Source organism: Pelobates fuscus, chromosome 2 (assembly GCF_036172605.1).
Source record: "Pelobates fuscus isolate aPelFus1 chromosome 2, aPelFus1.pri, whole genome shotgun sequence".
NCBI lineage: Eukaryota > Metazoa > Chordata > Amphibia > Anura > Pelobatidae > Pelobates > Pelobates fuscus.
In genome coordinates, this window is record NC_086318.1 from 415,906,887 (window position 1) to 415,922,644 (window position 15,758).

Below are 15,758 nucleotides of genomic sequence, written 5' to 3' on the forward strand. Positions count from 1 at the left end.
CATCTTTACTTCCAACTCCAAACAACATCCGCTCCTTACAGCACTGGGCGGAAATGACGCGCAGGTTTTGGCCAGAGTCACGTCACATCAGCCTAACGGTCTTCTCGCTGTCACGTGACCACTCCCGGACGTGGTAGGCGGGGTCAGATGCTCACGCTGACGGCTGGCAGTACTGGCAAAAGCCAATCTGTAGGCGGCCTGGAATCACAGGAAGTCGTAGGCGTTTGAGAGAGAGGCCGTGGCCGTACGTACCATAGAGAAAGAGGAAGTGGGGCGGGAGAAGCCGGGCCGTACCATAGAGAGGAAGCCCAGAGCTCTGGATTCGCCAGGACACGGTTTTTTTTTGGTACTTGATTTGGTTATTAGGTATCCTGTGTCTCCCCCTCTGGCACTCAGTGACTGGCCTGGGGGCTGCAGTGCCAGAGGGGGAGACAGGACTGCTATTAATGTCTATACTGTGTACTAATAGGACATGGCAGCCTGTCACTGGCTGAGATCAGCTTCTCTAAGCTGTGTTTATACAAAGCAAAGCCATTCATTATTATTATATTACTACAGGACTGGCCCAATACAGAGCAATGTTATTGGAAAACTACATTTCCCAGAAACCCCTAGTATGACAGCTGGGACCCCTGGTTTAGGTTAAAGGGCATTTTATTCTGCAATTCTACCTGTTATTGGAAAACTACATTTCCCAGAAACCCCTGGCAGCATTGAGGTGTTGGTATGACAGCTGGGACCTCTGGTTTAGGTTAAAGGGCATTTTATTCTGCAATTCTACCTGTTATTGGAAAACTACATTTCCCAGAAACCCCTGGCAGCATTGAGGTGTTGGTATGACAGCTGGGACCCCTGGTTTAGGTTAAAGGGCATTTTATTCTGCAATTCTACCTGTTATTGGAAAACTACATTTCCCAGAAACCCCTGGCAGCATTGAGGTGTTGGTATGACAGCTGGGACCCCTGGTTTAGGTTAAAGGGCATTTTATTCTGCAATTCTACCTGTTATTGGAAAACTACATTTCCCAGAAACCCCTGGCAGCATTGAGGTGTTGGTTTGACAGCTAGAACCCCTGGTTTAGGTTAAAGGGCATTTTATTCTGCAATTCTACCTGTTATTGGAAAACTACATTTCCCAGAAACCCCTGGCAGCATTGAGGTGTTGGTTTGACAGCTGGGACCCCTGGTTTAGGTTAAATGGCATTTTATTCTGCAATTCTACCTGTTATTGGAAAACTACATTTCCCAGAAACCCCTGGCAGCATTGAGGTGTTGGTTTGACAGCTGGGACCCCTGGTTTAGGTTAAAGGGCATTTTATTCTGCAATTCTACCTGTTATTGGAAAACTACATTTCCCAGAAACCCCTGGCAGCATTGAGGTGTTGGTATGACAGCTGGGACCCCTGGTTTAGGTCAAAGGGCATTTTATTCTGCAATTCTACCTGTTATTGTAAAACTACATTTCCCAGAAACCCCTGGCAGCATTGAGGTGTTGGTATGACAGCTGGGACCCCTGGTTTAGGTTAAAGGGCATTTTATTCTGCAATTCTACCTGTTATTGTAAAACTACATTTCCCAGAAACCCCTGGCAGCATTGAGGTGTTGGTATGACAGCTGGGACCCCTGGTTTAGGTTAAAGGGCATGTTATTCTGCAATTCTACCTGTTATTGTAAACCTACATTTTCCAGAAACCTCTGGCAGCATTGAGGTGTTGGTATGACAGCTGGGACCCCTGGTTTAGGTTAAAGGGCATTTTATTCTGCAATTCTACCTGTTATTGTAAAACTACATTTCACAGAAACCCCTGGCAGCATTGAGGTGTTGGTATGACAGCTGGGACCCCTGGTTTAGGTTAAAGGGCATTTTATTCTGCAATTCTACCTGTTATTGTAAACCTACATTTTCCAGAAACCTCTGGCAGCATTGAGGTGTTGGTATGACAGCTGGGACCCCTGGTTTAGGTTAAAGGGCATTTTATTCTGCAATTCTACCTGTTATTGGAAAACTACATTTCCCAGAAACCCCTGGCAGCATTGAGGTGTTGGTATGACAGCTGGGACCCCTGGTTTAGGTTAAAGGGCATTTTATTCTGCAATTCTACCTGTTATTGGAAAACTACATTTCCCAGAAACCCCTGGCAGCATTGAGGTGTTGGTTTGACAGCTAGAACCCCTGGTTTAAGTTAAAGGGCATTTTATTCTGCAATTCTACCTGTTATTGGAAAACTACATTTCCCAGAAACCCCTGGCAGCATTGAGGTGTTGGTTTGACAGCTGGGACCCCTGGTTTAGGTTAAATGGCATTTTATTCTGCAATTCTACCTGTTATTGGAAAACTACATTTCCCAGAAACCCCTGGCAGCATTGAGGTGTTGGTTTGACAGCTGGGACCCCTGGTTTAGGTTAAAGGGCATTTTATTCTGCAATTCTACCTGTTATTGGAAAACTACATTTCCCAGAAACCCCTGGCAGCATTGAGGTGTTGGTATGACAGCTGGGACCCCTGGTTTAGGTTAAAGGGCATTTTATTCTGCAATTCTACCTGTTATTGTAAAACTACATTTCCCAGAAACCCCTGGCAGCATTGAGGTGTTGGTATGACAGCTGGGACCCCTGGTTTAGGTTAAAGGGCATTTTATTCTGCAATTCTACCTGTTATTGGAAAACTACATTTCCCAGAAACCCCTGGCAGCATTGAGGTGTTGGTTTGACAGCTAGAACCCCTGGTTTAGGTTAAAGGGCATTTTATTCTGCAATTCTACCTGTTGTTATTGCTCTATATTTATAAAGAAAACAGTTTAAAACCAAAAATGAAATTACAGTAACTGAGATTGCAAAGTTGCAGCATTTTTCTGAATTAACAGTTTTGGACAAAATTAACCGTATATAATATATTTCATTTTAATAGTAGTTTTTTTTTGTTTGTTTGTTTTTAACCCCTTAAGGACCAAACTTCTGGAATAAAAGGGAATCATGACATGTCACACATGTCATGTGTCCTTAAGGGGTTAAAGGGATTTGCAAATTCTTGACTGAAATAGCGAAACCTAGTGGAGAATTAACTTATAATTAACTGAATTTTAATATTTGTAATATTGCTGGTATCGGACTAATGTATATATGACAGGGATGTATTCTATGTTTCATTTAAACAGTGTTAAAGGTGTAATTGTTGTTTAGCTGTTAATTCACCAAAGTGTGAACTATAGTACATTGAAAACCCAAATTTCAGATTTAATGGCTGTGGCTTTAGATTAGGTGGAGATTTTCTCTAAATCAATTAATTCATCCAATAATATTTTATCTGCTCTTGGATTTACTATACATCGGCATTTTGTACATGAACTCCTCAGTATTTGTCCCACAAATTTTCCCCAAATCACCTGTTTTTGACCTACATATTACATTTCCTCTAGTTGATTAAATACAGAGGTGAGAAAGCCTGAACTTTTTTTGGTATTCATTTTTTTCAAAATACTATAAAACATGTCTTATCCCAAAAATGTGTCAATGCATGTTTTGATATGTGTTTGTGTATTTGCAGGTTCTCTGTTTACCTTTCGCCTCTCTGAGCAAATTCTACTTCAGACAAGTGTAATGGAAAACACTGGTTTATTGCTGGAGTCGAAGGCACTGCCAGTTAACTTTTTGAATGAAATGTACCAACTGCGACTTCTCGGACACTTTTGTGATGCTACTGTGAGAGTGGAGCACCAGGGGGCAAGAGCAGATTTCATCGCCCACAAATCTGTCTTGGCAGCATCAAGCAAATATTTCAAAGAAGTATTTACTAATGACAATGCATTAGATGGTTCTAATGCGTATATATTGCTTAATGAAATACCTACAGTGGACTTTGCCTCATTTCTCGAGTTTATATACACGGCAAAAGTTGAAGTGGAGGAAGACCGAGTACAGCGGATGATCGAAATGGCTGAAAAGCTTAAATGTGAAGAGCTGGAAGTCGTATGCTATCAGGTTAAAAAGCAGATGCTTGAATCAGTATGGTTAGATTTGCAAAACTTTTCTGAAGCACATGAGTCTGAGGATATAAATTCTTTGCAAATAAATTCACTGTCTGATAACCAGTCTTCCACAGAAGAAGAGGGCCATATTACTACTGCTACCACCATATTTTCTGAAGCCCATGATGGAAATATCTTGCAGGAGATATGTCCCAGTGTTTCCACTCCAAAATCTGACAAGATTGACGTTATTGAAAATACAAAAGACATGCCAAAGGTTCCAAATGTAAAATCTCGGAGATCTAGTGGGCGTTTAGCTGGAAAAAAGGCTGTTGTTGAAATTCCAAAGAAAAAGTATACAAGAAAATTACGAGAGCAGCAGGATAATGCAGACATTGATACAGAGGTGAATGGCATACCTATGGAACAAAATGCACACAGTGCAGAAATAACAGATGAGCAGACCGAAGATAGCATAAAGGCTGAGGACGATGATAGCCGTTGTGATTTGGATGAGAGCTGTAAAATATCCAATGATGCAAACAACCAAAGTGGAGAAGATATGATGTGTCTTATCCGTGACAAAAAGTTTTTTGATGAAGAAAGCTTTTTAATGCACTCGAAACAGGTCCAGAATGGGTCTGCAGAAATTGTATACAAATGTGACCTCTGCGGGCAAACATTTGCAAATCGGTGTAATTTGAAAAGTCACGAGCGCCATGTTCATAATAATGAGCGCTTGTTTCCTTGTGAACTCTGCAATAAAAAGTTTAAAAGGAAAAAAGATGTCAAAAGACATATTCTGCAGGTCCATGAGGGTGGAGGTGAGAGGCATTTTTGCCAACAGTGCGGAAAAGGTTTAAGCTCTAAAACAGCTTTAAGACTTCATGAACGAACACACACAGGTGACAAACCTTACGGCTGTACACAGTGTGATGCCAGATTTTCTCAAACATCAGCACTGAAAACACACATGAGGTAAGAATAGACGTGCTAATACAATTATAGCATAAAGGAACACTCCAGGCACCATAACAACTTCATCTTTATTAGTTATTATGGTGCAAGCAGGCCCCACTTTTACCTTCAGGTATTAAACAGTTTCTCTCCAGGGCCAATCACAGCTCCCCCAGAAGGATTTGAAGAACTAAGAGAATTGTAAATTGTAGTATGAAATAACATACTGCATTGACATGGTGCATTGAAAAAGGGTTGTACCCGAAACGTCTGTTTATTATTCTGTCCTCCAATAAATTTTGGTAGCACTTTGTTTGTGCACATAGAAAAAGTTTTCAAAATTATCTATTTTTGGAAAATCCCTATACTTTAATGGTTGACTTCTGTTGGTAAATATTTTCAAAAAAACTTTTTTTTCTTCAAATTCTTTTTTTTTTTTTAATTCTTTATTTTGGTTGTGCATGTGGTTACAGGTTATTAACGGACGCCACAACAGCGTATTTCAAGATTAACAATAGTTACGTAGTGGCATAGAAATTCGCACATTTTTTTTTTTTTAGTTGTATATCATGTATGACTAAACAGTTATGTCGTCGAAATATGTTTAGCTCGAATAAAATAAAATAAAACAGCAATGTTTCCACAAACACCACAACAGCACATATTAACATATATCAACATAGATGAGGAGTATGACAATGGTTTGCATGTTCGCACATTTTTCTATAGATAAGTATGGTTATGCTGTTATCGCCTGTGGTACATTTATCGTTTTAGCCTTAGTATTAACAGACGCCACAACAGCGTATTTCAAGATTAGCAGTAGTTACGTAGTGGCATAGTAATTTGCACATATTTTGTTGTATATCATGCATGACTAAACGGTTATGTCGTCGAAATATGTTGAACTTGAATAAAATAAAATAAAACTGCAACGTTTTCACAAGCCCCACAACAGCGTATATTAACATATATGAACATAGATAAGGAGTATGAAAGTGGCTTGCATGGTCGCACATTTTCTATAGATAAGTATGGTTATGCTGTTATCGCCTGTGGTACATTTATCGTTTAGCCTTAGTAATTTAGGTAAACAAAGCATTAACTCGATTTAAGCGTTATGATATTGTAGTTGCATGCAAGAGGTTCATTACATGGCAATTGCCAGTGACGGCAGGCTAGGCAGCGATTTTAAATGACATCTTCTTTTGTGCATTGTATCCTGAGTATAACGAGTTTGGGTACATTAACGCTAGGACATATTTATGTTTAGTGCCATATAAATGCAATAGATAGTGCTGGATAAAACAAGAAAACGTCCGCTTGTATTAACACGAGAAAACAGTAATATCTAAACTTGCTTAGTGTATGACCAGTGTCCCTGCATAACTGCATAGCGTCCTTTGGTGGTTGTGGGAAGGCAGGCCGCCTGCCCGCATGCCGATAGATCATCCTATTCCTCTGAGGGGAAACTGTGGTGACGGTGTCGGGTAGTACTGGAGCATTTCACCCTGGGTATAAGATGCTGGGGTCTTTGAAGGGCAAGTGAATCGGGTGTGCAGGCGGGTTTCGCGTCGGTGCTTGGCGTCCAGGTAGCCTTGTGCTGTTTCCCGCCGCGCTGATCTGCGGCTCCGGCACCGTCGCGGAGTTGTTCTGGAGCCTCGGGGTGGATTTACTCCCACGTGGCGTCGGATTGCCGGGCGGATCCATTCCGCTACTGCTCGCATAACTCGCTTGAAGAGCAGTCTCTGGGCGTGTAGCTGTATCCATATGCTGGCTCGGAGTCGTTCATAAAACTCCAGTGCATGCTCGGGAGGTTCGGTAAGTGTGTGTATTGTTGTGGGCTGCTTCCTAGCCGCCATCTTGGTCGGGCCATGCTCTCCCCGCTTTACTCTGGGCTTTGTCGCTTGGTCAGACTTTAGTGTGGGGGTAACCGCCCCCAGCGAGGACCGGGATATCCCCCGCCGGTCCAGAGGGGGGGTTGGCAGGGCAGTGTTTGATTGCCGCTCGTGAGGAGGTTCTGTGCCGGGAGATCGGCCGCTTCCCCCAGGCCTCAGGCTCCAGTCTGGTGTAGGCCGCGTAGCCGGTTCAGGCGCTCTTGTTATGTTTCGTTGCAGGACGGGTATCATTTTGTTCCCCGTGTGGTCCTGTTTCTCTTTTTGGGCTTCTCTTGTAGTTAGCTTCGTTTGGGTGGTCATGAGGGTCGTTTTTATCCCTGCTGGTGCAGGAGCTCGCAAGAAACGCGTCCGGCCATGTTGCCTGTCAGGCCCCGCCCCCTTTTCTTCAAATTCTGATCATTTTAAAATGCTGATCCAAACTAAGTAAATCAAGGTCTTAGCATGTATGCTCATCCAGTACTACCATAGTGTGCAGACTGACATATTTCCTTTTAAATTGTGAGTTCTTTTAGATAATGTTTAACAGTTCTTATAAATTTCTTCATACTAAAATCAGCCTTTGCTCCCAAATTAGACCCTTCTCTGATTAAACAAGTAAACTGAAGTGATTATATGAGCTGTAGACACATACATATCGAATTGAAATGTGATTTTTTCCTGGTGTCTTTATTTTGGGAATTATAGTAACTAAGGGGCAATCATTTTCCTTCAGAATTCACACTGGTGAGAAACCATTTGTCTGTGAAGTGTGTGGAGCAAGATTTACACAGAACCACATGCTCATCTACCATAAAAGGTGTCATACAGGTAAGGTCGGTGCCTATTCCTTTTACAGGTTAAGTTTCCAGTGTCATTGGTTTTGTTTGCTTCTTCTGATTCATTGAGCAGTATAAGCTCAATTCTATATGCCACTTGTGTGCCTTATTATTATATTATTTTTTTTGCTTACTCTAAAATATATAATCATTAAAATGGAGTTAAACTCCTGCCTAAACTATCCCATGACAGGAACACTTTGGTTAGAACAATGGACGTCTAGTGGATAATCATTCATGAGATGGTGAATAATATAACACACAGTGTGGACTGTCAGGAATTCAAAGTGAATTTCAGGCCAAAACAAATGAAATAAAAACATACTGACCTGGAAAAAAATGTCCCATTCAGCTATATTTGACAAAATGTTTAAAATGTATTTTATTCCAGGCATTGTTGCGGCTTGTACTATAAATGGGTGAGGCAGTCCATCTTCTACTGCTCTCTGAAAAAAATGTTTTCCTAGATTTAGTCAGAGTGACCTCCACTTATAATGGCACTAATAATTAAATCTGGATTCACTTAGTAACTGGACGAATTCAGTTTACTTCAGTCTGGTGCATGCAGCTTCTGAGATGGTGGAAATTACCACTATATTTATATTATAGTCACCAGAACCACTACAACTTAATGCATATAGCATGTCCCTGAAGGCTCAGCAGTGAAAATACTGCTTTTTCTGATAAAACTCAGTGTTTACACTCCTGCCAAAGGCCACCTCTATTTGCTGTCTATTTGACTGCAACTACAGGGACTTCCTGGTTTGGTCCTGCACAGATTGGGGATGCTGAATGCTTCATATAGAAATGCTTTTACTCCGTTCATCACTGTGAGAAGATGATGAGCTGCACTCTAGCCCCCCATTGCTTCCCTATGGGGTAGCATTGGATTGGTTGAGATCATAAAGATTGATACTTTCAGCTGAAGAGATTGGCACAGCAAGAGAAGAAAAATGAGTAAACTGCTTTATTTCATAGAGGGGGAGGGATTCATCTAGCTAATTGGGAATGCATGTTTGTATTCATTATGCTATAGAGCAGGGGTGTCCAAAAGGTAGATCCCCAGATGTTTTAGAACTAACGTTTCCATGATGCTTTCTCATTCTAAATGCAAAGCATTATGGCAGTTGTAGTTCTACCTTTTGGGCACCCCTGCTATAGAGTTTCTTAAAAAAAAAAAAAAAAATTTAAAGTACATGCAATGGTTTTTGCAAGATGTCATTTTTTTTTTTTTTTTTTATTAAAAAGTCTGTTTATGCTGAAGCACCTTCGATTTGTAGTTCATTTGCTTTACACAAAGTTTGGAATGTTATACGTGAAGTATTTGCCAAATTAGAGAGTAAACTTTTGTCTACTGATTTTCATTGCAGGAGAAAGGCCTTTCATGTGTGAAACCTGCGGAAAGAGCTTTGCCTCTAAGGAATATTTAAAACATCATAATCGTATGCACACTGGCTCCAAACCATTTAAATGTGACATTTGTTTGAGGACGTTTGCACAAAGGAACTCCCTTTACCAGCACATTAAAGTTCACACTGGTAATGCACACAGAGCAGGCCGTGGATTCATTTTACATTATTTGTCCTAAATTAACAGTGGAGGTTTTGATTTTTTTCAACAGTAACTGTAAATACCGAGTCCACAGGTCATTTCTTTCAATAATGGTATACGTTGGAACCTTCTACATAGTCATTAGGCTCTTCCCATGTGGATTTGTTTTTGTGTCTACATGAATCAGACTTTGAAATACTTTATCCTGGCCCAATTTTAGGATTTCACAGTTAGTGCTGTAGATATAGAACATCTTTTGCCTTTTATTATTTTTGTCTGGTTAAATGTCAGGAATTTAGTATATTTTCTCTTGATTTGTCCAGCAGTGTGATGTTTGAGTTATTGAGTAATGTTAAAAAAAACATTTGCATCAGAATTGGGAGAAATATTGAACATTCCAAAGACAAACCCTCTTTAAAAGTTATCCCTGTCATATAAAACTACATGTCACATAACGTTGCTTTTTGATCTGATTTTCTGTAATTGAACTAGAAAAAGACACACTAATGGTAGTATCAAAAAAGGGGGTCAACCCCTAAATAGTTAACATTGAAATAGAAAAAGCAAAGGAAAAAAATCAAATCTACTAATAAGTGTGTCTCTTAATAGGAGAGTAGCTAGAGTTAGTATAAATTAAAACTTAACTTTTAATGTATCATTAGGTAAAAAATAGATAAACCATATATAACAAGGGATTAGGATAAAATCAAGTAAGGTACGTTCAGTCCTCCCTGTATATACAATGCTAGGTAATGTAGCAAGAAGGTAACAGTATGTATTTACAAAATTAAGTGGAAAGTAGATATAATATTGATACACTGTTTGACTAGTGTCAAAGTCAAAAGGGGGGAGGTGCTGCTAGACTTAACTCCTATTTCAGTGAGAGAGTCTAATGTGCCTTTGGGGGCACCCCTTATAAAAGCCTGCTCTTACACTAAGCCACCTGCTACTGCTACAAGTAAGAAATATAAAGAAATAACAGGATAATGTCAAGGACTGAGCATCCAATCAAAGGATGCTTTTTCACGGAGTGTTAGCTTGCCATTTGTAAGATATGCGGCAATGAATGCTGATACAAGGTATACCGAGTAAGCTTAAAGGACCACTATAGAGCCAGGAAAACAAACTCGTTTTACTAGCTCTATAGGGCCTTTGGGTCCCCACCACCCTCTGGGTCCCGCCCCCCGCCGGGGTGAAGGGGGAGGAAGGGGTTGAATTCTTACCTTTCTCTAGCACCGGGCTCCCTCAATGCTGGGGGACTCATCTCCCTCTTCCGATGTCATCCGCCCAATGCGCGGCAAGAGCCACGTGCGCATTCAATCAGTCCATAGGAAAATATTTCTCAATGCTTTCCTATGGACGCTGGCGTCTTCTCACTGTGAAAATCACAGTGAGAAGCGCCTCTAGCGGCTGTCAATGAGACAGCCACTAGAGGCTGGATTAACCCCTAATGTAAACATAGCAGTTTCTCTGAAACTGCTATGTTTACAGCTGCAGGTTTAATCCTAGAGGGACCTGGCACCCAGACCACTTCATTAAGCTGAAGTGGTGTGGATGCCTATAGTGGTCCTTTAAGGTATACTGAGGAAGCTTACTCGGTATACCTTAAGTGTCAGCATTCATTGCCGTGAATCCTACAAATGGCAAACTAACACTCTGAGAAAAAGTATCCTTTGAGTGGACGCTCAGTCCTTGACATTATCCCGTTATTTCTTTATATTTCCTATTTGTAGCAGTAGCGGGTGGCTTAGTGTAAGAGCAGGCATTTAGGCACATTAGACTCTCTCACTGAAATAGGAGTGAAGTCTAGCAGCACCTTCCCCCCCCCCCCTTTTTTTTTTTTTCTTCTACATTTAGAAAGCCTTTTGACTTTGACACTAGTCAAAAAGGGTATTAATATTATATCTACTTTCCACTTAATTTTGTAAAAAAACACTTACCTTTTTGCTACATTACCTAGCATTGTATATACAGGGAGGACTGAACGTACCTTACTTGATTTTATCCTAATCCCTTGTTATATATGGTTTATCTATTTTTTACCTAATGATACATTAAAAAAGTTTTAATTTATACTAACTCTAGCTACTCTCCTATTAAGACACTTATTGGTAGATTTTTTTTTTTTTTCCTGTGCTTTTTCTATTTCAATGTTAACTATTTAAGGGTTGCCCCCCTTTTTTGATACTACCATTAGTGTGTCTCTTCACTATATAATCAGCTCTACTTTCTCTGATTTAATTGATTTCTGTAATTATTCCACCCCTCTAAGAGATGCTGATATGAAAGTATAGAGTGTGCTTGGTAAACTTATTATACTGAATAAGATGTAATGTACGGAGGTACGACAATCAATAAAACATTGTAACACTCAAAAAGGGATTATTTGCTGATGGGGGAATTGTAAAGAATAAAAGTGAATTTAAAATTTAGGCCCAAATAACTGACTTTTGTCAATTTAGTTGTGTTTTCAGTGCCATTATTTTTGTCTTAAATTTAAAAAATAATTTTCTTTAGTAAATTTCAACACTGCCAATATTTTTTGCTCCTAGAAAATACGACTTGAGTGCAGGTCAACGAAAGGAACATTCCAATTCCTATTGTAGGAAGTCAAACCATTTTAACCCCTTAAGGACCAAACTTCTGGAATAAAAGGGAATCATGACGTGTCACACACGTCATGTGTCCTTAAGGGGTTAAAACTGTTTGACTGTTGGGCACAGCTGAAAGCTTTCATGCCGAGGTAAGCCTGGCAGTGTAGTGCTTAGTTCATTGGCTGAGAGCACTTGGTTCACAGTCACGGCAAATGAGCTAGCCCTTCACTGCAGGGCTTTGTCCGGACAGCCAACATAAGCTCTAAAGCAAGCTGGCTGAGGTTGAGGCAGATCCCAGAAAATAATTCAGAATTTTCTAATACAGTTGACTGCTTACAAAGGGGGTGGTGGGGACGCCAGGGCACTTCTGGCACTATAATTACTACAGCTACTTTTAATTAAATTATATTCTATTTTCAGGAGAACGTCCTTATTGTTGTGATCAATGTGGAAAACAATTTACTCAACTAAATGCATTGCAGCGTCACCATCGCATTCACACTGGAGAGAAACCATTCATGTGCATTGCATGTCAGCGGACGTTTACTGATAAATCAACACTCCGGAGGCATACAACGGTGAGAAACAACTTTAGTTCAACTTTCATAAATTTAATTGGAAGTATCAAAATTGACTTGGATGCAGGAAAGCAATGGTCATATCCATAAAAGCACACTATAGGCACCCAGACCACTATAGCTCATTGCAGTGACCCAGGTGACTTAACCCTGCAATTGTAATTATTGCTGTTTTTTTATACCTTTTAGTTTCCCTATAAAGTGTCTGTCACCTTCTGGGTCCTTGGCATATTTTGTTACATTTATTGACACTATTGTATAATTATAATGTAAAGAGCTGTGATAAGGAACCACTGAGTGAGGGAGTTGTTTTCCCTTGTTTGTAAAGATGGTACTGCATCCCTCAGTAGATGCTCCAATAGCTCTTTCAGATGAGTAAAAAAAAAAAAAAAGATATCTCCCCAACAAATAGGTGACTATTCAACTAATAAAATAGACACAATCTGTATATTTATTCACAACTGATAGAAACTGTGTTGATCTATTTTATAGATACACGATAAGAATACTCCATGGAAGTCTTTCCTTGTGGTTTTGGATCCTAAAGCTGAACAAGGGCAAAAAGCAGACCTCACGGAGGATGATTTTGATGATTCCCCAAAACCTGCTGACAAATTAACCTACACAGAAAATGGCCACTATCAAAATCTGACGGTAGTGCCAGCAACTGTGGATATATTGCATGAAAATGGCACAACCTCCATCCTGGGCTGCAAGTCAGACTGCACAGTCATACCACAGGAAGTGTTCATCACCACCACCTTAAACCATCTGACTGTCCTCACACAGAGCGAATCTATTCACGCTATGGTCAATATTGAATAGTTTAGACTGACTGACCTTGATGAAGTCTAGCCTCATTTCAATGTTTATTAAGACTGGAACAAAAAGGATTCTAGCAAAGAGATTTATATTTTATTGTTAAACCATGGATGTCATAAATCTTGTCGTTCAAGGCGATGGTTGCTTCCAGTTTCTATTTCAATTTTTATTTCCTTCTATCATGTAAGTTTGAGTTTTTGCATAAACATATTTACCATTTGATGTCGACATGGCTTGCACAAGTGATAGAGTAAAATGAAATATTCCATGTGGAGGAAAAAAGGAAGCAGTATGACGGTAAGAGTCTTTCAACTTTGTGCAACAAGGACAATGTGAAAAATGTACAGAACCTTGTTCACATACTGGAAAGGCTCCAATTATTAGCCCATGTTTATAATCTTACAAAATATATATCGCGTATTCATTCCTGAATCCCTGTTTATACTGTACATCATGAGATGTAAGGAAGCGCAATAAAGAGTCTTCATATTTACCAGATCTGTATATAAATTCCAAATGTGTTCAGTTTTTGTGTGAGCTGTCCAAATTAAATTTCTGAATCATAATTTCATTATATGCTAGAAGGGCAGTAAATCAATCACCTATTTACTTCTTGGAAGCTGTATGCAAATAGAACACTCCTTTCTTTATTATAATTGTCTTTAAACTAAGGCATACATATTGCTCTGAAGAGTGTATGGAACCAGTTTAGACTGCATGGTTTCCTGTAATGTCTCAGACATGCAGGTTGATTAACTAAAGTGTGAAGGAATTCTAAGTTAATTTTATATTCAAAGTGGCTGTGTCACCTTCTGGGGTCATGGCATTGTGTGTGTTTTTTTTGTCTTTTGGCCTAGGGGTGGAGTGTGAGTTATACTGCATTCTCTGGGGTGCTTCATTTGCCAGGAGCCCATGTCAGCGCTATACTCTCGCACATGAGCAACAATACAGCACTAATATCTATGGAGGAATCCGCAGGACAATGCCTTATTCATGCAGCTGGGGGAAGTGGCAAAACCGGACACAAGTAGCTCTGCCTTTTGTCAAGTGGAGAAAAAAATAAATGCGGTAAATTAGTCCCTACATTGTCTTAGGAGAAAAGGATTGAAAATAAATGAAGAAAGGAATAATAGATTAAAGATGAGTAAAAAAGGAACCAATGTAAGTTTGTAGGGTGACAGAGCGGCTTTAAATCCAAAATAGCTTGAAGTAAAAAATTCTTCCAGTTTGGCTTCTGGAACCACATTAACTGCGCTCCAGACCGCTCTGAGACGGGACACAGCGAAACATACTCACCTACCGTGGGGGCCTGGCTTGGACAGTAGATGTGGCCCTCGGAGCTACCGGCCTCCGGATGGATTCTCCGGCAACCAGCCCGCAAGAGGAGTAGATGCCCTGGCCTCTGGGTCTGAGGGGTCCCCAGAGGAACTTGTCCCTGTTGCCGTGAGCCATGTGGACCAGGTGGTGGCGGGCTGTCCGGCGGACCGGTGGCCGTGACCGTCGTGCACCATCCCCAAGAGCGTGGCCGGCGCCAGGAGAGACATGGGGGCACATGCTCCACAGGGGCTTGAGAGGTTCTGGGGAGGTGCAGGAGGCAGACGGTTCGTGGACTCATGTGGGGGTCATGTGGACGGCACCTGCCTCTGAGTGCCCACAGAGCCATGGAGAGTCCTGCTGGCGGGCTGAGACCTGCCTGGGGGAGACGGATGGGGGCTCGGCGGGCTGGGGGTCATATTGCTGCTGTGCCATAGACGGCCCTTACCCGCCTATTATAATGTCCTGTGCGGCTATAATACCCATTTGATTATTCTTTCATGAATGCAATGTTCCGTAGGTCTAAAGACCTTTATTGTATAATAAGCCGGGCTACTACAATGCGTTCTACATTGGGCCAAACTTGCCACTTCTCTTAAATGTGGGTGCCCTTATGCAATATATATATAGTTTGTTTGTTTGTTTACCTATGCTTAACCTTCTAAAAATCCTGCATACGAAGGATTCTTTTTTATAATGCTAGTTACCACCTGCATTTCCAGGCACTATTTGAAGTTAAATAACGGATGAGTCTTTTTTCTGAAATGTCCATACTGGTAATAATACACTGTATACAGTGTACAATGTCCTATTCAGTCATATCAGCAAGGTAGATGTACTGAATTAATACAGCACAACAACTGCACTGTACGTTCCAACGTCCCAAAACGCTCGCATCGTACCTAACCCAAAGCACTGACACAAGCCAGCGGTCACGACACTCTTGCATACAGCCTGCTGACACAGACCACAGGCATACACCTACTGACATGGGATAATGGCTCGAACGGCTAACATAAAGCACCCACGTAACCAACAAACACGTAACACTTGCACGCACCAGTTAATACACAATGCTTATTTAGGGTTAGACACGAGTACGGCTCGGATGCCTAAACAGCCTGCATAATGCGTTAATATACCTGTTGAACGTGCCCTTGATCTAATTCATTTACATTTAGAATACGCAAAGTACATGTACACTTAATTTACTTTAGGTATGGCTCGGACGACTAAACAGCCTGTAAAATGCGTTAATATGCCGA

At 40.7% G+C, this 15,758-nt stretch overlaps 1 protein-coding gene across 2 annotated transcripts; it reads left to right on the forward strand.

Annotated features, from left to right (window-relative positions):
• The first annotated feature begins 284 nt into the window (after positions 1–284).
• GZF1 (GDNF inducible zinc finger protein 1) lies at positions 285–13,706 on the forward strand. Of its 2 annotated transcripts, none has more exons than XM_063441493.1 (6): positions 285–346; positions 3,544–4,942; positions 7,532–7,626; positions 9,005–9,172; positions 12,200–12,357; positions 12,850–13,706. In XM_063441493.1, the coding sequence occupies exons 2-6, from the start codon at positions 3,597–3,599 to the stop codon at positions 13,180–13,182; spliced, it is 2,100 nt and encodes a 699-aa protein (XP_063297563.1). In that variant the 5' UTR covers positions 285–346; positions 3,544–3,596; the 3' UTR covers positions 13,183–13,706. The 2 variants fall into 2 exon arrangements, with proteins under 2 accessions (XP_063297563.1, XP_063297564.1); XM_063441494.1 differs by having other exon boundaries at positions 317–335.
• Positions 13,707–15,758: the final 2,052 nt, after the last annotated feature.

What these genes read in the sequence shown, in the direction of transcription:
- GZF1 (XM_063441493.1), top strand. Translation starts at nt 3,597, where the DNA reads ATGGAAAACACTGGTTTATTGCTGGAGTCGAAGGCACTGCCAGTTAAC. An exon ending in GCACATTAAAGTTCACACTG is followed by an intron (nt 9,173 to 12,199) that starts GTAATGCACACA and finishes TTCTATTTTCAG; the next exon opens with GAGAACGTCCTTATTGTTGT. An exon ending in CACTCCGGAGGCATACAACG is followed by an intron (nt 12,358 to 12,849) that starts GTGAGAAACAAC and finishes TCTATTTTATAG; the next exon opens with ATACACGATAAGAATACTCC.